At 31.8% G+C, this 24,405-nt stretch overlaps 1 protein-coding gene across 1 annotated transcript; it reads left to right on the forward strand.

The window, feature by feature from the left end:
- The first annotated feature begins 205 nt into the window (after nucleotides 1–205).
- On the forward strand, nucleotides 206–11,014 carry LOC143075763 (uncharacterized). Its single transcript, XM_076251325.1, has 7 exons — nucleotides 206–348; nucleotides 617–900; nucleotides 2,397–2,478; nucleotides 5,800–5,833; nucleotides 6,451–6,507; nucleotides 7,441–7,506; nucleotides 8,492–11,014. The coding sequence occupies exons 1-7, from the start codon at nucleotides 212–214 to the stop codon at nucleotides 8,516–8,518; spliced, it is 687 nt and encodes a 228-aa protein (XP_076107440.1). The 5' UTR covers nucleotides 206–211; the 3' UTR covers nucleotides 8,519–11,014.
- The last annotated feature ends 13,391 nt before the right edge of the window (nucleotides 11,015–24,405 follow it).

A 24,405-nucleotide genomic window follows, 5' to 3' on the forward strand; every position in this document is an offset into this window, starting at 1 on the left:
ACCTCAATATATATTTATAAATTCATGTATTTTTACTGAATGCTTCGAGCACACCATTTGCCAAATACATTCTTTTTGAATTTTATCACTTCAACATCTTCAAAGAAATCAGGACCCATTTGCTTTTTCTGCTTGATAAAACAAGAACCACTGATAATTACTTCAATTATCTTATTTTATTTCAGATAAAGATTGTGGTCATAATAAAACCATGTACATTAGTCATGTTAGTGGTGCAATGGAAATTTGTCCTGATGAATTGGGGGAAAACATTACACCATATTTGAAAGCCCTCTATGGATTAATTGCAGTAATTCTACTATTGAATCTACTGATAGCAATCTACAGGTAAGATCGAAAACAGTTGATACTGATATTCATCGGTCTCCTTGTATTTTTTAGTCTGGAATAGTTTCGACAGTATTGTTTTATATTTGTTTTGAACTAATGTTAAACATGCTTATTCACGATATCATATTAACTAACTTGACAATCAAATAAAACCAAACAATCTATATAACTCTTTTTTCAATATGCAATAAATTAATGTATGTTAACAACCTTTTGTAAACCAGGTGTATATAGTAAGATGTTTATACTGAACATATTATTTTAGTGATACATATCAGAAAGTGAATGATGAATGTAAGTTCCATTGGGCGCAGCTTCAGTCTGATTTCCTCGAAGAGTATAGCTTAGAGACAATTTTCCCGATACATTTACAGCTTCTAGTGCTACCGTTTTGTCTTGTTCACTTCATTATTTGGTGTGCCAAGTATTGTTGCTTCAAAATAAGAGATCCAAGAATGAATAAAATCCGAAATGGAGACCACCATGATAGTTCAAGTTCTAACAAGAGCGAAAGGAACAAGTTGAAGAAAAATCCAATGTTTGTACGAGGTAAAACGTAAATGAAGTCAAATATTATTATGATCCTATATCGACATGCTGTTAAAATGTGTTTAAAAGGAACAAATAGTGTCTTAATGATAATTTTTAAATCCGACCGTATGAACACATAACGTACATCAATTCTATAAAGACATATGGCAAATGGAAGTAGAATAGAAACAAAATTAAAATGGCAATTGGTGTTCACATAAGACATGTGTGATGACAATGTATGGACCGATTGCAGAACTTAATTAGATTGTTTTTACGTTTTGTTTTGGAATTATTAAAGAGAAATGCATTTGTTTTATTTTAAGTATTTGTTAGATATTCCTATACGTGTTATATAAAGATTACAACAGTTTACCGCTGTTCAATAATTCGATTAAGGCAAAAAAGAAAAGAAAAGAAAAAAAGAATGTTTAGTTTTAATTAGACTGCGTTATAGCCACATGTCTGAAAGTATTGAACATTACAAAAAATAAAAGATTTGTATACGTTGATTCACATGATTGTCCATAAGATGATATTTATTTCTCTAGACTGTTTCTTTTTTTATTAGATTATTTTCTCGATATATAATACATTATGATAAATACAAGGAGTAATAATATTTCTTTAACAACAACAGTTTCCTCTATGTTTTAGTATAGGAAAGGCAAATATGTCATGGTGCATACATATTTAGATCCAACATATAAAGTAAAACCATGTCATTTTTTAATTGCACAACCTTCAATTATGACAACACCATACAGTAAAGTCGACTTTAACAGGTCCTGAAATAAAAAAAAACATGAAACATTCAAATTGAGAAAACTAACGACATAATTTATGAAAAAAATACGAGAAATACCAATGACATACATAAACAAACAGCAAACACTGAACTACTGGCTCCTCAATTTGGACTAACACATAAAGAATGTCGCGAGGATAACATGTTTATGTGTACTCAACCCTAGCAATAAACTAATAGTATATAGCACAACAGAAGTACATACTATAAAAAAAAACACCAGTCGACAAGGGATTATTTCATTAGATCGACACAAAGCAGAATAACATCGAACACAAACAAAGAGCGGGTGCAGAAGTGTACTTATGCATCCATAACAACAACAATAAACACACAGATCTGCGAGTTATCAGAGTTACTGACAGCTATTTCAAATCTAACGCAAATGCCTCTATTTAAGCTAGTGACCAATATTAGAAATCTGACCTACTATAAACTAGTTTACTCTAATCACAAAGTTATACGTTTTTCTCTTTTCAGTTATTTTAGAGGTTGTTATTAGATGAAGATATTGTTAATTGTCAAGTTGTTTTGTTACCAATATGTTTTTGATTAGTTACTCATTGTCATTTACCCAAAAAACTCTTTCGATATGCCAGGAATATGTGTTAACGTCTATGACCTTTGTTAAACATACAGTCAAACCTTAAACTCAAAACCATTTCATACAACAAGTAATGTAAAAACGTTTTTTTTTTTACCCTAGTGTTTCTGTACAACGCAGACTATGATCTGAAACTAAAATCAACAGAAGAAGCGGAGAGAACTGGAGCAGTAAGATCAAAAGGGTAATAAACTTATAATTTTATAAATCTGTTTGTACAGCAAAAGCAATCACTTTTAATACGACCGCAAAAACTGAAAAATTTTTGGTCGTATATTAGTATCACGTTGACGTCGTCGTCGTCCGGCGTCGTCGTTGTCGTTCGACGACATTTAGTTTTCGCACTCTAACTTAAGTAAAAGTTAATAGAAATTTATGAAATTTAAACACAAGGTTTATGATCATAAAAGGAAGGTTGGGATTGATTTTGTGTGTTTTGGTTCCAACATTTTAGGAATTAAGGGACAAAAAGGGCCCAAATAAGCATTTTTATTGGTTTTCGCACAATAACTTTAGTATAAGTTAATAGAAATCAATAGAATTTTAACACAAGGTTTATGACCACAAAAGGAAGGTTTAGATTGATTTTGGGAGTTTTGGTCCCAACGAATTAGGGGCCAAAAGGGTCCAAAATTAACCTTTGTTTGATTTCATCAAAAAATGAATTATTGGGGTTCTTTGATATGCCAAATCTAACCGTGTATTCAGAATCTTGATTTTTGGTCCTGTTTTCAAATTGATCTGCATTAAGGTTCAAAGGATCCAAAATTAAACTTAGCTTGATTTTAATAAAAATTCAATTCTTGGGCTTCTTTGATATGCTGAATTTAAACATGTACTTAGATTTTTGATTATTGGCCCAGTTTTCAAGTTGGTCCAAATTGGGGTTCAAAATTATTATATTAAGTATTGTGCAATAGCAAGAGATTTTCAATTGCACAGTATTCCGCAATAGCAAGAAATTTTGAATTGCACAGTATTGCGCAATAGCAAGAAATCTTCAATTGCACAGTATTGCTCAATAGCAAGAAATATTTAATTGCACAATATTACGCAACAGCAAGAAATGTTCAATTGCACAGTTTTTCGCAATAGCAAGAAATAATTAATTGCACAGTATTGTCCAGTTTTCAAATTGGTCTACATTGTACATTAAGGTCCAAAGGGTTAAAAATTAAGCTTTGTTTGATTTCAACAAAAATTGAAAATATGGGGTTCTACAATATACTGAATCTAACCATGTATTTAGATTTTTAATATTTGGGCCCGGTTATCAAATTGGTCCACATTGCGGTCTAAAGGGTCCAAAATTGAACTTTATTTGATTTCATCACAAATTTAATTCTTGGGGTGCTATGATATGATGAATCTAGCCATGTATTTAGATTTTGGATATTTGACCATAAAAGGTAAATGTCGAATTAACATTTTTTTGAAGTTTAAGTTCTTGGACCACATTCATTCTGTGTCAGAAACCTATATTGTGTCAACTATTTAATCACAAACCAAATTCAGAGCTGTATCAAGCTTAAATGTTGTGTCCATACTTGCCCCAACTGTTCAGGGTTCGAACTCTGTGGTCGTATAAAGCTGCGCCCTGCGGAACATCTGGTTATTACTTTATTTATTTCGCTTAACTGGGCGGAGTTTAACCCGTTCACTCATCATTGACCAGTCCATATATAGATAGGTGTTTTGGGATAACTCATCAATGAAGTGTCAAATTATGGTCATTGATTCAGTTACATATGTAAACACTATGTGTGTATTCGCAAAATAAGTAATTAGACACAGCTGTTTATTATCTTGTTAAGCGGAATTTAAAAACATGTAAATATTGTCACAGTTTTAAAGTTGTGGATATGAAAGAAAACAATGACAACTGCAGTTTCAAAATATGCATATTTCGTTATTTTATGAAGATTCCAAATACTTTTATCTTTTTTTCAGATGTGGATTTTTTAGGGGACGACCCTACCCCTTTTGTTTATGTATTTTGTTTGTTGATTATTCAGGGAATCACAGAAACATGACTTGTGCGGTGCCCTCTTAGGCAATTAATGCCCCTATCTATAAAGATTTCAGGATCTGGCACTAGTTATATTTCAAATGCTTCAAGGAATTTTTTGTTTGGGGAGAGGGCGCTTGGATAAGTTGCAGACAGAATTGATCATAATAAATGAAGGAATAATTGGGTTAAAATATAAAAAACATATATATTCACGTCTGAAATTAATGAATCTCACATTCAGAAAGGTTGGAAACAGAATAAAACAATAACCGATACTTAAAAATATCGTCTACCTTTGCACAAACAAACGGTATAAATCTATAAAAAAAAGTTTTCGGGGGTTCACACTTCGTTAACTTATTTGTTTATCTGTTTGGTGACACTGATAGGTGATAAGAAATCAATTATTATAATTATAAGGGCAATCGTCTTTATCACATTCCTCTTCAAATAACCTGTCCTTATGCAAATTTAATCGTTAGCTCTGCTCGATCAGTTGAAATCACATTGGTAATATGAAAAATATATTTATCTATAACATGTATAACATGTATCATAACACAATGTTGACTGCTGTACCATTGTAATTGACATACTGTTTTGCGACTGTCATACGATTTGTTTAGCAAGCGTTTAAACCAGGTTTAGTAAACTTTTTCATAATTAAGAAAATGCCTGTACCAAGTCAAGACTATGATAGTTGTCCATTTGTTTGATGTGTTTGAGCTTTGGGTTTTGCCATTTGGTTACGGACTTTTTTTTGTGATTTTCTTTTTAATGTAGCATATTTTTTAAAACCTCTTTTACTGTAAGCCTATACCGAAATAAAGGCAGGCTTCTAAGCATCATTATGGTTTTTTTTTGCAATAATTGAAAGATCAGTATTTTCTGTAAGACGTGTGATTGACAATTGTTTTTATATATGTTACGTCTTACGATCTTAGTTAGCAGATTTATTTTTGGACTCAAGAAATATGAAAGAAAGTATGACATTTCAAGAAAAATATTTTTCTAATTTTTACCAGATGTTATTTAGTCAGATATCAGTTTTATTCTATCATTATTTCGTTAAATCGTTACTTTACGCCTTTATCCATTTTGTATGTACGAAAACTCTTAAAACCTGCCAAACCATCGTTTTTGAAATCATGGCATTTATAGTTCGACATGAATATTTATCCTTTCCTGACCACATTATCTTCAGTGTAATTTGGTTTATCAAATTTTGCAGACGAATATCAGCAGTCCCAGTTGGAAACAGTTCATATTGTAAATTAATAAAATCCTTTCAATACACGTCAATGTAATAGTTTATTAAATCTAAATGTGATTTTTTACATTATGTAAATACTAGCATAATCATTTTTACGATAATTATTGTTACCATTATCATTTGGTTTATTAATCAGTCAATTTGTTAATATCGTAATGGCTAGTCGTATGTAGTCGAAGAAATGAACGAGTAACAGCTTTACCTTTGTTTTATTATAATAGGAAAATTGAAATCACAGAAGAAGATAAAATTACGGTATTTAATATTATATGGAATATTACTGATATAAGTGTGTACTTAGTGTAAAATAACAGTGCCGAGCAAAATTTGTTCTTAAACATACAAATAGTTATCAAGGTACCAGGATTATGATTTAATACGCCAGACGCGCGTGTCGTCTACACAAGCATAATTGGTGACATTCATATCAAAATAGTTATAAAGCCAAACAAGGACAAAGTTGAAGAGCATTGAGGATCCAAAATTCCGAAAAAGTTGTGCCAAATACGGCTTAATAGGTAATTTATGACTGGGATAAGAAAATCCCTAGTTTTACGAAAAAAATCAAAGTTTTGTAAACAGGCGGCAAATTATGAAAATAACCACATAATTGATATTCATGTCAACACTACTGGGCTGCAAAGCTAGGCAAAGATTTTTCTTTAAAAACAACATTAAATAAACACACAGTGACATCAATGATTAAATAGAAAATGTTGCACTGAAAAATCCCATAAGACGGAAAACAAGTAATTGTAATTTAAAAACAAATTAAGCCATCAGCATGGTTATTTTTAACAATAATAATTACAATTCATAGTTAAGTATAGCTATATCAAGAAATTATTCTACCTTTTGTGTCTCCAACTTAGAAACTTCAAAATCAAATGGACAGAAAATTTGAAGACCAGCAAACAAGAAATGACGAGGTAACAGTTAGATTTCATTAAATATTCAAACGAAAATACGGTAATGGGTGGCTTAATTTGAAATCTCATATTCAAAAAACTGTTTTAAATTCAATTTTCTTACGTGACATTGTATGTTTAATTTTACGTTTGTTTCATTCAGTTTTGAAAATTGATAACTTTATTTGATTTTTTTTTAACTTTCTGTCGAAGATGTTATAGCTTTTTGCATGATATTCAAATATTTACAGAAATATTACAATATGATGATAACGGTCGTTTATAAGTTGAACTATTTTGACAAATGTCCGTATTTTGTCGAGAACTCTCCGGACTTGTTGATAAGCGTCTAGACTAAATCCAATAGATAAATGGAACATACCAGAATTGGATATTTCTGAAAGTTTTTTTCTAAGATATGCGCAATAAACGATGCGCCTAAACGCCAATAAAACAACGGACACTATGACTGTCGAACAATGTCTAAAGCTTGATTTAAAATTAAATCTAAGAAAAATATGCAAAAAATATGCTCAAAGCTTAACAAATTTCGAAAGTATTTGATTAAACTTAAATTCTTGGGATATGAGAGTCATTCGATTTGTTGATATGCAATTTTTCTCGAAAAAACAAACCGGTGTTCATTCGAAAAATGCACACGATACACTATAACATACTCAATTGCAACCGCACATTTTACCTACCTTGTTAAATATGCGACCATTCCATCGATAGACTGATGAAGCGATTGCCACAATTATAATACCTAAAACACAGGCCGTTATATGGTAATGCCCAGCATTTCAAGTATCATATAATTTGATTTTATGTTCATAAAAATGATATTAAAAATTCTCAACACCAAGTTTCAAAAAAACGAAAAAAGAAAATATTACATTGGAGGTATTTTGAGGCATAAATATAATACAAATGTTATTACGTTTCATGTATAAGATGTTGAAGATGATCAAAGAAATTATGAAGATAAACCACAAAAATTTGAAGGAGACAAGATCTATGGTTTGTAATATTCTAGATCTTGTTTGAGCAAACACGCATACAAAAAGTAACACTACCTAACCATTTGTTTCTTATGTAGCTGGAATATTGTTTCAAAATTCCTTTATAAGATATGTATGTTCATAACGCAGTCGTTTAGAATAAGGACTATGGTCAACAATAATTGATGGCCACAATACCTGAACTTCTTATAATTATCACATGTTTCAATCAACGTTACGTTACAACAAACTAGACGTTTTTCGTTTAAAACATCAAATCAATACAATAACAACAAATGAACAAGAAAACCATGACAAAGCCACTACTTATTCCTTCAATAAAAATCCAAACAAAGTGTAATCAATCAACAAAATAATGTCTAAAACATTTGCTCGAGACGTTCAGTTCAATATTGGAAAATATAGCTGTAAACAAAATACGCCCTTTGTGGAGATATACTTAATTTTTATCAGTGTTTTTGGTTATCTGTAAACTACTGGCTTCCTGATATGACTCCTATATTTATTGCATAGATGTTTTTCAAATTTCATTTTACTTATATATTGATGTCACGTACGTTCAATTTTAACAAATTTCTTATATCACTCTGATATAAGCAATGCCTTTCTGTTCTAAAATGACAACAACAGTTATACTGATATTCACTTGTTAAATTTCGTTGAATATTATGATAATAAAATTACCAAACATTATGAAGTAAATATAAAGTAAAGTTGGTAAACAAACAAAAATAAATATAAAACAAAGTGTGAGTATTGTCATAGACTTTATCGAATTCGGCTTGTCTTTGGTAACAACAGTCTTTTCGTCAAAACAGGTAAAAGTTGCTTTAATGATTTAGAGACTGTGGTAACGTTCGCAAAAAAAAAAAACACTCTCTATATTCAGAAAAATGGAATAAAATGTCTAAATGGTTATCATATTAATAACAATTATGTTCATGGTTATGAGATAATTATCGCAAATGCATTTTTTTCTGTAGAATACGAAGCTGTTCGATAGATTGTAATATGACGAAAAGACACACAACTTATTCTATAAATTGTTTAAAGGTATTTCATTAGAGGTCAACCTATATGTGTAGTATGTATCTTGATTTGTTTTCTTTTTTTGACAATTTTTAAAGTATTTTGAAATCGTCTTTTTAACACCTCAAGGCACTTATTTGTAGTTTTTTATTTATTTATTTATTTATTTATTTATTTATTTATTTATTTATTTATTTATTTATTCATTTCTTTCTTTATTTATTTATCTCTTTGTTTATTTGTTTATTTATTCATTTATTTTTATTTTGATGTGATTGGATACTGGTTGTTTATTTCACGGGTTGTGGCGGTTTATTAATCATTAATTAGTTTTTATTTAATTTTTATATGTCTTATAAAGTGATATCAAATGTCTATTTTTGCAATGTATTTATGAACATGATTTGTTTTGTTCTTATGTTTTAGTTGTGTGTGTATATAGTAAAGTTCGTTAAGTATTTGTTTTGCTACCTAGTAGAGTGTCAATTTCTTTTTTCCCTCCTTTGAACAATTTATAAAGTGTCATTAACACACAAAATAATTTGACTGTTTGATGCTTTATCTGTAGGAACAACTGTCCATGTTCATGTGGTATTTCATTTAGGAATTATTTTAGTGTTTTGATAATGTGTGATTCAGAATGTTTCCTACCTGTATCTTAACAAAGACGTTCTTGGCAAGTCTATAAGTTTAAATACAGTCTAATAATAATATTACAACGTTGAGGTGACAAGTTTTGGGTTTAATCGAACACTTAATATAGTTATAGGGCCAGCTGAAGGACGCCTCCGCGTGCGGGAGTTTCTCGCTACATTGAAGACCCATTGATGGCCTTCAGCTGTTGTCTGCTCTATGGTCGGGTTGTTGTCGCTTTGACAAATTCTCCATTTCCATTCTCAATTTTATTATAGTTTTGTTGTTTAGTTCTTTACTGGAATAATATGTCCTAGTTTGACAATATGAAAAAAAACTATGACTGGAATGTCAGGTTTTTATAAATTATAATAGACCATCCAATCCACACAGCATTATTGAAAATGAAATTTAGTGTAGAATTGTTAAAGTGTATCAAATCAGAATTATGAGAGTTGTTATCAATTCGTTTGATTTTTTGAGCTTTTGAGTTTCAAACTTTCCGTTTTAAGTTCGTTTTTTTGTTATTTTTCTATTTTTATTTAAGTTATAATTGTACATGTATATATTATGTTTATATCAGTAATAAGTGCATTTTTTCTTTACAATAGGATTTTGTTAGATAGTTGAGTACGTGTTGTATCATAGAAATTATTTCATATAATAAGTATGTTAACGTACATTTGTAGATGTTAATTATGTACAATGTACAACATGTATAAAGCTGTGGATTCATTTTAGAGTTTTATTCTTGAAATATTGTGATACCATGTGTCTAAAGCCTCGGTCACACCTTAACGGATAGCTCGAACGGATAACTTTTTTTCAATCCGTTCATGTTCGTTAGACGTCCGTTCTTATCCGTTAGACGTCCGTCCATATCCGTTGCATGTCCGTTTAGCGTTCATTTTATCCGTCGACGTCCGTTCTGTCCGGTGGAATTGTTTTAGCATGTTCAAAACTTTAAACGTCCGTTGAACGTCCGGTAGGCGTCCGTTTTGTACGGTAATCGTCCGTTTCGTTTCCGGTTTGTATCCGTGACGTGTTCGTTATACATCCGTTGGAGGTCTTGACGATAAATTCACCAATGGACTTCTACCGGACGTTTAACGAATAAAACGGATGTTGAACGAATGAGAAACGGACTTCTACCGGACGTTTAACGGATAAAACGGATGATGAACGGATCTGAAACGGATAAATGCCAATTGAAAATTTCGCATCAGGAATGCCAATTATTGGTATGTCAGATTTTTTAAGGTTCTTCAATTCTTATTATTCATAATCGATCTTAGAGTAAGGGTACGTCTTCACAATCAAGCGGCTCTTATTCAGACCAGACACTGCTCTTTGGCGGCATTTTGAAGAACAAACCAAAACCAGTTACACAGGAACATTTTGAATAGTTTTGCAATTTACATGTATTATTATTGTCGCCTTTAATTTTTTGTATATTTTGTTCATCCGTTTTATCCGGTACGTTTCCGTTGGGTGTTTGTTTTATGAGGTACTCGTCCGTTGGCTGTACGTTTGCCATCCGTTCTGTCCGGTACGTTTCCGTTTCTCGTACGTTGCGTATCCGGTGTGCGTCCGTTATGCATTCGATACACGTCCGTCAGTACATCAACGGACTCCCAACGGATAACAAGTTTGTCAACGGACAACTTTTATTTTCATCCGTTAGGCGTCCGTTCGTGCTAAGATGTAAGATGTAAGATGTGACCGATGCTTAACACTTGAACTTTTTTGGTTTGCTATACATTTTTCTTTACTTTTCATAGATCGAATATCTACTAAAGTCTATTTTGGCTTAAGTTTAATAAATTTAATTAATATCGAACAAATTTTTATATGCAATTGAATTAACACTGAAAAAAAGGGTTTATTTGAAACGTGAATGATAACAGTTTATATGCATGAGTTCTAAACGTTCAGAGATCATTGCATTCTAACTATACGATGCAATGATGTTTTACTCATATTCTGAATATGTACAGTGAAACCGGCGGCGGAATACCTATAAATTGATATATCTCATTCTATCCTTGGGTGATCATTCTTGTTAAAAATATTACTTGAAAATAAATTTGAATCAGCAGCGTATCAAATGTGATTCAAAACTGAGGATATCGCATGAACCCCAAAAGGGGAATTACCGTATGAATCGAAGGGCTTAGCGTCTCATGCTATGCATGCATAACTCGACATGCAAATTTACACTCAGTTAAAGTGTCACAATCAGTAAAACCGATATTAGATGACTGTTCTAGTATCGACAGATCTCAAACAGCAAACAAAAACAACATTTCGCTAGTAAGCTAAGACAAAGACATTACATATCGGTCAACCAATTCGTAATGATGATCGTAAAACTTATATAACTGCGTTTTAAGTCTTGTCCTGCCGCAAACAGCATAACATTTATCATATTTTTAAGAAATAATTGATGCAAGCTATACTTTATTGTAGTTTTAACATAGGTAATCATTATATTCGTGATAATTTTTGCCCGAGCGATAGTGAGGGCTAAAATAACACGAACATAATGCCTATCCATATTAAGGTAATTTCTATGTCCGATGTGTATAAGTGTAGAGCGTTTGTGTAGGCTCTTTCATGAACCTCCCTTTTTTGCTTGTAAACAAGCAAACGATTTGCAATGGGATTTTTCAGAGTAAGGAGTTTTGAACAGCCAGCATGAACGATTGACGTATCTAGGTAAGATATGTCAATTTTAAACTGCAAAACATTACAGTCATAATAAATGAATTAGTAACAACATGTGCATCATTTAAGAGTTTTGATGTGTTTTAAGTTAATGAAATATATCAAATGCACTACAATTTGATAAAATTCATTATTCTGCAGTAGTAAATATACGCATGTGAAACACACATTTCATTGAATTAAGAGCATGGGTTTATTCACAAAGCGAAAGAAGCAGGTCTTATTATAATCTAATTTTTAAGTTTTCCATTCTCGTTAATATCAAGAAAAGATCGAAATAGGTAGCTGATAATCTATATTAGGTTTAATCCTCAATGTCTGGCATATATGATATGCAAACAATCACTTGAATATTGTTTTGGCAGACCAGGTATGATCACTTAATCTGAAAATGATGTCTCAAGAAAGGGTTGCATCATGAATACTAATAAACCACCAACGGTCAGTAGCAATCCACCAAATTCGATAAATATTGTGTGAATCAGAAAGTCCAATATTTTAACGATATGCATTAGATAATAACTGTTGTGCCGTTTTGCTCATGCTCGACCTTTCGGCCGATTTTGATACCATCGACCATCAGTTTCTTTTTGATCGTTTGGAATATTCTTTTGGCGTTACCGGAGATGCTTTGCTATGGTTACAATCGTATCTTATAAACAGGACTCAACGTGTTGCTAAAGGATCAGTACAATCTGACGATATCAAACATGATTTTGGTGTACCGCAGGGCTCGGTCTTGGGGCCGAAACTATATTGTATTTTTGCAAAACCAGTAGGCGAAATTTGTAGGCGCCACGGAATGTCATACCATTCGTACGCAGCCGGTACTCAGGTTTATCAAATCAAAAGACCGAAAGGAGACTGGTGCGATCTGTCCAAACGCCTAGAAAAATGTTTGTCTGATATTGGTGATTGGATGAGTGCCAACATGCTGAAACTTAATGAAGACAAGATAGAATTAATAATTTTTGCACCAAAACATCAATTAAAGCATCTTTCAGATTTTCGTCTGACATTTGATGGAACACTGTTAAGCGACGTTGTGTGAAAAATCTGGGAATGTACTTTGATAAAATCATCAGTATGGAACATCAAGCCAGTGCGATCACTAAGGCTTGTTTTTACCAAATATTGGTAGAATTCGAGCTTAAATTTCAGTTGAAGCCTGTAAAACACTAGTGTGCTCCCTAGTTACATCAAGGCTGGACTATGGCAATGCATTGTTGTACGGTACTAACACCAACATTATCAGTAAATTGCAGCGGGTCCAAAACACAGCAGCGCGTTTGATAACACGAAAAAGGAAATTTGACTCAATTACGCCTGTTTTAATATCGTTACACTGACTACCCATACATTACCGTTGCCAATATAAACTTCTTTTATATACTAACAAAGCACAGCATGACAAGGCTCCTAGCTACCTTCAAAATTTAATTACGCCATACAAGCCAAGTAGATCCCTCAGGTCGGAAAATAGTATGCTTCTACATCCTCCAAATGACGTTCGAACAAAAAGCTACGGTGAGAGGCGTTTTGACAAGGCTGCGTCTACACTCTGGAACAATTTGTCATCGTCTTTACGGAGTGTAAATTCTTTAGATGGTTTTAAAAAGCAACTCAAGACTCATTTATTTCGGACTGCTTTTAAGGATTTCTTGTAGATTTTATATACTTTTAATTGACTGCATTAGTTTTAGACAGTTTTGTATATTTTAGGGTACATGCATTTTTCATTTCTTTTATTTCTGTTTTTTCTTCTTTTTTTTTAAGTATCTTATAAATTTTTATATGCTTGTTTGATTCTTTTAAGATAGTGCTTTGTAATCTATGATTTATGTATTTTTGTATTTATATATTTCTAAATGTGAAGCGCTTAGAGTAATTTTTGTTATTATATAATGCGCCCTATAAATACTGTATTTATTATTTATTATTATCATTTTGGATGGATTTGTCATAAGCGGTTCTTCAAATTAATATTATAAGTTTTGCTAAAGATGTTGTCAAGTCATTTCAGAGCAAGGGACAGAAATAGGTTGAAATGAGGTAATTTATAGAAATATGTTCACTTCTTCATTGTATGATAATCAAATTCAAGTCAAACAATCTATCTATATTTAGAAATTAAATCTATTATAGATATGGAAGTAATGTGTGATAAATACTGTGAAACTGCTTATTCGTTGGAAGTGTAAACTTTATATATGTGGATTCTAAAATAAAGAAAGTTAATTTCAAAACTCGATTTTTCTTTATAATACCATTTTTCCTGTATGATATTGAAAGAGTGTCTTGAAGAAATAGTTGTCAATGCCTTTCAATATAAAAAGGCAAAGCATGCTACACTTAGGAACAAGTAGTCAGTATGCAGAAATTTCACTTGTGTATTGAGACACATTTTCAGACTCATTTCGTTTTCAAGAGCTTGCAGCTGCTACTCAGACGTTATTAAACGTCGCCCTTTGCTGAGGCAGAAAGTTGAGGAACCACTGATATGTGAAAAAAAGTCTCGACCTTAAAAAAACCCACAGCATTTGTGTGCACCTGTCCTAAGTCAGGAACCTGATGTTCAGTGGTTTTCGTTGGTTAATGTGGTTCATAAGTGTTTCTGATTCTCCTTTTTGATGTAGATTGTATCGTTAGTTTTCCCGTCTGCATGTACTTTTCTACATTGGTTAGAAGGTATAGGGGGAGGGCTGAAATCTCACAAACATGTTTAATCCCGCCGCATTTTTGCGCCTGTCCTAAGTCAGGAGCCTCTGGCCTTTGCTAGTCTTGTATTATTTTAATTTTAGTTTCTTGTGTACAATTTGGAAATTAGTATGGCGTTCATTATCACTGAACTAGTATATATCTGTTTAGGGGCCAGTTGAAGGACGCCTCCGGGTGCGGGAATTTTTCGCTACATTAAAGACCTGTTGGTGACCTTCTGCTGTTGTTTTTTTCTATGGTCGGGTTGTTGTCTCTTTGGCACATTCCCCATTTCCATTCTCAATTTTATGAATGGTGTCACAATAGACATTTGTGGGGTGCTTCATATCTTGCTGTACGGTAAGATTCAAGGCTCTGTGTTGAAATCCTTAACCATTATTTCCTATATGAAATTGAAAGAGCGTCTTAAAGAAATAATAATCAATGCCTTTCAATATAAAAAAGTATTTCACACCGTAGTGTGAACTGTAATAACATAATGTTGACTGCTGTACCCCAATGTATTAATTAAGTAACCTCTTACGTCTGTTTGGTTTTCTCACACTATCTTGACGATACGAATTGTATATACGAATGCCGTACAATTGATCGATTAAGCTAGCAATAAAACCATGTTTGGTACTTTTGCTATATTACTATTAACCATCATTTACTTATGATATATACCTTAAACAAATAATTCCTACGACAAAAACTCAAAGCCCTCAACACAAGACAGGAACCTATACATTTGTCTTTTAGATTTCACTCCTCTCTTGTAATGTGAATTCAATATACAAAAAAAACTAACATATTGTTCAAATTCTTCAAAACATTAACCAATTTTAGTTCCATCGACAAAATAGTTTTTTCATGTATACATGCTTTTGATGGATTATCGTCCCTGATACCTTTCTGTGGTGAGAACTCTAATATAAAATATAAATATTTGTGTAAAAAAACCCAACAAAATATATAAAGACTGGGAAAATGAATGGAAAAGTGACATATGCAGTAGACAATCATTGCAAACCAACCCATATTACGATGATAAACACTTAAAACCGAGTCAAAATATATCTGCTCAACAGACAATGTAAACAATATGGCGCCAATGTATGCAAAGGTATTTGCTGGCAACCTAACAATTTATACAGATGCAAATGGAACAAACGAAACAAACGGTGTCAAACCGATATTTATTAAAGAAACAAACGTTTTTGGAGCCTCAAACCCAAACAAAGAACTCTGGCTCACCCACTTAAAAATATACAAAAGAATTGCAATGTCAATAGAAAGAGAACATATAAAAGGAATTCAGAGAATAGGCAAAATGTGGAGATAATAAGAAGTAGTTCTCTGAGAAAAAAAAACTATCCCTCTCCTACCATACTACCCAAACAATCCTAACTTCAAAAGTAACCTAAGAAAAATAAGAGTAAAGACCATGCCATTGTCTGCAGCTGATGGTTAGATACAAAGATAATTAGAGATAAGAAACTTAAAAGTTATATTCTTATAAGGAGAAAGATCGAGAGAAGACAATCAAATGACAGACTGCCAAACAGGAGACAGAGTATTCATTTGTGAGAAATTTAAAAAAAAACAACCACCCAAAACAATCAATTCGGGAAATATCTAGCTACAATATAACATTTCGGACAGATAGATATAAACACCCATTTTATTTGTAGTAAATGCCTCAAGAATGGCCATAATACAAGTGACTGTTCCAATGAATGGACGTGTACTGCAGGCTGCAACTAGTCACGTCACACATTAATAGAATGTCTCTCATTTTTTAAAAGAATGAAGCAAAAAAAAAAAAAAAAAGACCAACGAGATTAGGAAAACAAAATAACTGAACATGTCACCACAATACAAGAAACAGAACAAAATGAACACAAAGAAGAAATTAGATATCAAAACAACCAAGAAGATGTCACAACAGATGAACACACAGACCCTTCTTAACAACCAAGTACAATTTTGGAAAATAACATACCAGAAAAAAGCCTTTCACACAGTGTAAACTAAAAAACCAACAATACTGATAAACAAACAAAGGAAACAAAAGCCAGATACAATTGGACATTAACAGATTTACTACTCCATATAGAAGACGAGAAACTATGAAAGGAAGAACCCCACCGTCTCCACCAGACCAAGATAGAGAAAACAAGGCTTCAAAAACTTAATCGAAAAATTAAAACATATCTTAATGAGGGGTTCACACATTGCCGATTATTGCTCCCGTTTGAGATCAGACAGCGATACGACACGAACAGTGAAAAAGTCCGTTTAGTATCCTCAATTATCTGGAATGTCCTATTATTGTCTGAACGCAGTCGTTTAAGTTCGTAACAGATTCCTACTGGTCGGAAAGCACCCCGACAGTTAGGTGCGTCCCGTAACATTCGGGGAAACTCAGCCGATTTTGTGTAGTCGGATTACATTCGTGCCTATGTCGTGACCGATTCTGCTGTATTGGATCGAATTCCTAACAATGTTCTGTGTATTCGGGACGGTGTCCTGTGGGACGTGAATGATCGGGAGGAATTTTTCATTGCTGTTTTTCTGCCGATTGAGTCCAGATTGCATCCAGATCTTGTCGATTGCGAACCGTTTTTGTCGAAACCGTTCCGAAACAGTCCCGTTATTAATTTTGAATTCGTCTATGATACCCACGTCAGAGTCCCGACAATTACAGAATACAATACGACTGAGACCAGACAAAGCCGTTTGCAATGCGATAGAGCGGACCGTGATAGGATTACGTTCCGACAGTACCTGATCATCCCGAGTATGCCGACAGTTTTCGAACGGATAACTTCCGTTAGCGTCGGTTCACTGTCTTGTCACTATCTGATCTCTGTCGGATTACATTCGGTAGAATCGGGACGCAGTCGTGACAGACCTGTTCGAAATTTACCTGGCGAAAGATACAAATCGGATTAGAAGCGGCTTTAGAACGGGATTATCGGGATAAATTCGCTTGGAAACGGTTGAATATCGACGCTTCCTGAACAATATCGGATTGTTGTCGTGATTAATTTTTTTTTTTTACAAATTTTAATTAAAGTTTGAATTTCCATCCACGATTCATAGGATCTTGATCAGACTTTTAATAAATTTTAATCAGGAATGGTCCTGACAAGGACGGCAGTAAAAATCGTTAATGTGTGACCCCCAGCATAACAGAAAAAATGAAGAAAAAAAATAATGTTATTGTATATAATGTATATATTCTTTTTGATTCTCATTTATCATTTATTACAAAAGAGTAATAATACAAATTAATTCTATATGTCATACACTCAGTATCAACATAAAAGCAAATGCTATCTCAAGTATTTAACATTGATGATACAAGCACGTCTGTGTTTTATCAACATATTTACTTTCAATAAACGTATAAACTCTGATACATTTTCAGAAATGAGTTTTCCAACAACTATTTTGTTAAGTAACAAATCAAACACTATTAACAACAGGTACAATGCAATGTTTTTTTATCATGCATGTGTTACAGTTTTTATGATACCATCATTGTACGCGCATGGGTTGCATTCTTGCTCTACTGCTATTTACTCGTATTTCTATATTATATACATCGTATAATAGGCTAAACTCTTATAACATGTATAAGGTCAGAAAACAACATAAAGTTTATATTTAAAGTAAGAAAAACATGTTAAACTACCATACATGACAACCGAGAACTTCAACTAAACTAGTCCCATTAAAAACAAAGCTAATTAAATAAAAAAAATCTTAATTAAAACTCCCAGAAAAATATATTTTTATAAACAACAAGTGTGTATGTGTGAGAAAAAAAAACCCCGCTTATTTGTTTCTTTATTCTTTAAATGTAAAACCGTGTTTAGGACGGAAACAACACTTAAACCCCCTAAGATTAAAATCAAAATTATAAACAACTTTGAAATGTTAATGAAGGGCATTATAAGTAACCCGACAGCTTTAAGATTTATGACCCCTTCTCTGCCCTGTGAATTTCGAAATTTTCAAACTGCAATAGTATTAAAACAGCAAAGATAATAAACAAAAGAGATGGGCCATTTTGTACATATACCAAGGGAAAACTTCGTGCAAAGCATTATTATTTATAGTTTAATTGCATTTATCAGAAAAAAATTATTTGGTGAAAATATAACCAATATTTTTGTAGAAAATCCACAGACTTTAATACAGAGATTTATGATATAAGATTGTAAACATAGATTACTCACTTGTTTTTCTGTGATGTGCTAGCGTGTATTGTTTACAAAAAGTCTAAAACCTTTAAATTCCAAAACACCTCGTGCTGAATCACTAAGGTCGAGCGCAGCCTAGAAAATGTACTTGAATTGGTTCATATTTATATTTGTTTTAACCAATATCTAAATTGATAAACATATTTTAAGAAAATCATTGCTAGCTCTGCATGCAATCATCCTCTATCTATCAAGCATCATATTGTCAAATATGAGAGTACAAGGGGGGGGGGGGGGGGGGGGGAAGGCTGTGGATTTTCTATAAAATTTCCATATGTTTAGCGTTGAAGCAACACAAGGGTACATAATCTTTAAACAACTTTATCATCAGGTTGTCACGTGTTACACTTTTCGAATTTATCAACAAAGAAAGTAATTACAAGCCAGTCAAGCGTACTTTAAATAAAGTAAATAACAAATTCAAGAACAATCAAAACAATACTCAATATGATAAAAGACATCCATATATGTATGCTTAGTATTAAAGGACTAAGTGATAAAGAGAAAAGAAAAAGATTCTATCAGTGGATAAACATTTTTTTTAAATCTTATAACTTTTAAACAAGAAAGTCATTTTGATGAAAATCTAGAACAAAAAGTAATATACTGAAACTAGTAACTATTTCTTTTTGGTGCATGGTACAATCTAAAGTAAAGGTGTAGCCATTATAATTGATAATATGTTAGAATGCAAAGTAATCAGTGAAAACAAAGACAAAGATAGCAGAATACTAATGTTGAACATAGAAATAGAAAATATAATTTATTCGCTCATGAAGATATATGCAACAAACACAGAAACTGAAAAAAGCAAGTTCAATAAAAACCTGTCTTATTGCATAAGTAATTAGGCAATTGGAACTGTAATAATAGGAGGTGATATGAATGATGCACTGTCTAACTTACTAGTGATAAACGCAAAAATATAAATCCAGTAAATAGTTTAAAATCATTAATTAAAACACACAATCTTGTAGATATATCATGTATTTTGTTAGAGCAGTTTCTGCGCAAGGAACACACTCATATATATTAAGTCCGTATAATATGAATATGCACGATCATAACGTATCAACTGAGATATGTAAACACCATACAGAGTGTATGTTGAAATACACTGAATGAAAAAGGATAATTTGAAAGTTGAAATCGTCCTGTTTGTCACAGATTTTAGTGTGAAATCGTCCATCTGTTAAAGTATTAAGGAAAATATGAAGCAGTCCTTTTAGTATCAGTAGTCTTAAATTCAAAGTTTACTGGGATAGATGAGTTTTAAGTATTGGCTGAGATATAGGTTGTTCAGCGATAGAACATTATCAGTATATCTGAACGTACAATTAAAGAATTTCGCAAGTCCTTTTTCTGTTTTGTTTTTTAGAAGGTTCTGAATGTTTTTTTCGTCATACAAAAACAAAAACAAATCGGCAAAATAGGTGTACAGTTAGTTCCCATTGGAATACCGACAAAACGTGCAAAACTTCCGTTAATAAAATTTAAAAATACTAAAAAGCTATGGTTTTAACTTCTTTTGGAAACGTTGATCCTAGATGATTTTTTTTAATGTCTTTTTGGTAATCTAACTGTTTAGGTTCTTGAGCATCCTTGGCTTTCAATTATTCGGCTTTAAGCATGCCTAATCAATATGAATAATGAAAAGCACTTCATAACGTCTATTTTTTTACTTTTCATACCAGAGCACACTGCTAAAATATGTGTGGTTTGGGTAATTGTGTATACATAATTTGTACATAAATGGCTGAAGAATAATGTGTACATTAATGAGGTCAATAATAAGTTTATTCATGAAGTTTTTAAATTAGAAAATTTGCAATGATAAACTCACAACTTATTTCCTTAAAATAATATAAGATATTTGTTGGTATTTTTTGAAATTTGCTTATACAGAAATATCAATTTCGAAAACAGAAAGTGAATATCATCGTTATCTTTAGCTATATTTTAAGAGTGACTTTTAATTTTAAGGGCATTTAAATTGTTAACATAAGGTTGAAAAATACAGATTGTAAAAATTAAGTAATAAGTGACACCGCCTTCTTGTTAAAATAAATTTACCCAAAAGACTAAATGAGTCAATTTCATTTACAATCTCAATTAGATATTATGTAAATCTTTTATAAATATACAATTTGTTTAGGAGTATATTTCGGTCATCTGTTGATAATGATGTCTATCTAAATATAGATTCTGATTTAGATCGATAATTATCTATTCAATTCTTGAGTTGCAAGTATTTTCAATTATTGTTCTCTAGTACTTATATATGACATGTATAAAGGTAGCACCGAAAGTTAAATCATAGTTGACATCGCCTTGTTGTTAAAAGAAAATTATCCAAAGGAATGCATCAGTTGATTAAATTTACAATCGTAAATTAAATTTAAATTTGTTTTTTTAATATACAATTTGTATGTGAGTATTTTTCGGTCATCTGTTTATAATGATGTCAATATAAATATAGATATTGTTTTAGATCGACAGTTATCTGTTTATAAAAAAAAAAAACTCCGAGAAAAATTCAAAACGGAAAGTCCCTAATCAAATGTCAAAATAAAAAGCTCAATTATTGAGTTGCTAGTATTTTCAAATATTGTTCTGTAATACTTATATATAAAGATAGTACTGATGTTAGATACAAAGGTTATGCTTACATTAACATAGACAATTATAGAAGTAAAACAAACAGAAACATTGGTTGGATGAATTGGGTGGTTTAGTGTATTGACATATTTAATGTGACCTCAAATAAAGGCAACCTCAGTATATCGCTGTTCAAAAGTCATATATCGATTGAGAGAAAACTAATCTTGGTTACAAACTTCAGATGAGAAAAACACATTCATTATAAGAGGAAAACAACGAAATAACAGAACACAGAAGTGTAATAAAAACAAACAACAAATCAACATACGTAGAAACGATCTACTGTATATCAACTGCCACATCCTGACCTGGTACGGGACATTTTAAAGAAACAATGGTGGGTTGAATCCTAGTTTTGTGGCTCGCTAAACCTCCTCGCGTTATGACAATGTTAAATATACCGTTAAAATGACAAAATTACATGACGAAAATACTGTAAACATGCATGTAGGAAAAGATACATGTACCTACTCAAAACTAAAATTACTTAGAAAAGTACACAAAAAAAGAGCTTATTAGAATTATGAAGTATGTGTCCGTAACATGGATCAACGCCACAAAAAGTAACGTCACACTGACAGGTAAATTTTTAAAAATTGGATATAAACCAAGATTACGTTTTTCATATGTAGACATCATGTATAATTGTGTTTTTTTAGTGAAAGTGCAACTAAATATGTAGGCCTTTCTTCTAAATCAAACTGTTAAAAATAAATAGATCATGTGCACATGATTTTTTTAACCGAAAATCACACACATAAACTAGGTGATAAATTGTGTTTACTTTGAAATACGAATAGAAATAACAAACGATAAGACACAAAAAATATCCGATCAGAGTTACAAATAAAACTTCGTAAATAAGTACATGAACGCTGGATAAACAATTACCAATACTCGTATTTATAGCAATGCGAATTCACACTTATTCAATCTGTCGGGTACAGGTCAGGTTCAGTACTTAAAAGACCAGACGACGTTAATGATACACATGTCCTTGGTTAGTTTTGACCAATACAAAATACTCTCGCTTTTGGTTTTAAGCTTGAAACAACACAAGACAAAGACGAACTTTATTTCGCGTTTCACTTTTTCTTAACCCCTTTAATGCTATTGAATTTCGTGATGTTCTTATTATCCTCATGTAGTTCCATTAAGACATATTTTACACATTTGATACGATTTAAATTCGCGTTATTTTTCTTCGATCGAAAGTCGCAAATTTAAATATTTTTGTGTCTCTCTCTTAAATTACTAAACATGCTAAATATCTGAAACAAAAGTGTTTATCCCACATTTATATGAATGTCTTTCATAAAAACGTAGTTTAACCGCTTTTGTTCTTTATTATAACTATTACAATTTCGATGACAGCTCCTGTCTTTATACAGGATACATATACTTCAGAACAAAACTTCTTATAACTAACTATACATGTTCGTACTCGAGTCACAAAGATACTCGATTTGATTTCGTTCTAAAGTTCATACCACCATTTTTCCTAAATAATATATCGTGACATTTAACCAGTGGTGTTACCCAGGTGTGAATTTTTTTAAACATTATTTCGATAAACTGCAAAGAATTCAATTACAATCTTTATAATTTGCAGCCATATCAAAACTTTTAATTTTTCTACGCGTTAAAATATTTAAAACTTACATTATCAAGATGTACAATTTCTTGATTGACAACATTTTTGATATATTAGGAGGACGTGTTTTACAGCAAACAATCGGCATTCTCATGGGAACCAATTGTGGTCATCTTCTTAATAACTTGTTCCTTTATTCGTATGAGGCTGAATTTTAATCAGTAAAAAAGTAAATAGTAACCTTCAACTTTACGGTCCGCTTTGTAAATGATGTTCTCTTACTAACTAATATAAAATTTAATGACTATTTTGCACGCATCTATCCCATCGAGCTTGAGATAGAAATTACAACAGATACATATTTTGACATACACCAAGAATTTAACAAAGTGAATAGGTTAAAAATAAAACTGAACGACAACGAATAAGGGGGACGTCGAAAATGCAAAATGTTGTTTTTGGTCATGTCAAATATTATTTTATGATAAACCACATTGATTTCGAAAACAAATACACCGAAGAAAATATCATCTAAGCTGGACATTTCGATGGAAACCATGTTAGCTTGATTTGGAGATTTGATATTTCAATAGTTAATAGTCAGTATTGTAATTGGTACTTAATCTTTACCTCGACTGGCCAACTTGAATGTGTTTTTTTTTACTGTTATGAAATTCATTTAGCACAAATTCTTTCAAACAAACAAAGGGGAAAATATTTTTTTTTAACATGCTTATTTTCGCTTTTAATTTTGTACCATAATTGCCAATTTTGTCTAAATAAATCATATCGACCATTCATTGTTTTCGTTTGAATCATGATATTTGTTTGCCGCCTGTACAGTATTATCAATAAGGTTGAATACCGGTCAAATAAGATTCTAATAGTCTTTTTCAGAGTGAAAAGTGGCCGTTATGAACCTTAATTGAACAGTTTTTTTTTCATTTTCTTGAAAAGTAACTGAATAAATTTGCGTTTACTACAAGAAAGTTAGTTAACATTACTGAATTGGCGCAAAACATATCTGACAAAATTGTTAGTTATCGTTTTCCTTATTTCATGTTACAAACACTATTGTGACTCTACCATATCTTTCGATTGTTTACCTTTATCTTTGTCATAAAGATTTGAATACAGATTTGGTCGAGTGCACCCCGTTTATACTATATGTTAATTTAGTCTAACCCGATGTGATTCATTGCCGGTTTTTTACAACTAATTCGTGGAATTGGTGAATTTGACCTAAAACTATCTTTAATAGCGTCTTAACATACAAATGTGT

The sequence above is a fragment of the Mytilus galloprovincialis genome, chromosome 5 (assembly GCF_965363235.1).
Source record: "Mytilus galloprovincialis chromosome 5, xbMytGall1.hap1.1, whole genome shotgun sequence".
Lineage (NCBI taxonomy): Eukaryota > Metazoa > Mollusca > Bivalvia > Mytilida > Mytilidae > Mytilus > Mytilus galloprovincialis.

Excerpts from the sequence above, each read along its gene's own strand:
- LOC143075763 (XM_076251325.1), top strand. The coding sequence starts at position 212 with ATGTACATTAGTCATGTTAGTGGTGCAATGGAAATTTGTCCTGATGAA. Across the intron at positions 349-616 it reads CTACTGATAGCAATCTACAG|TGATACATATCAGAAAGTGA; the intron begins GTAAGATCGAAA and ends ATATTATTTTAG. Across the intron at positions 6,508-7,440 it reads AGCAAACAAGAAATGACGAG|ATGTTGAAGATGATCAAAGA; the intron begins GTAACAGTTAGA and ends TTCATGTATAAG.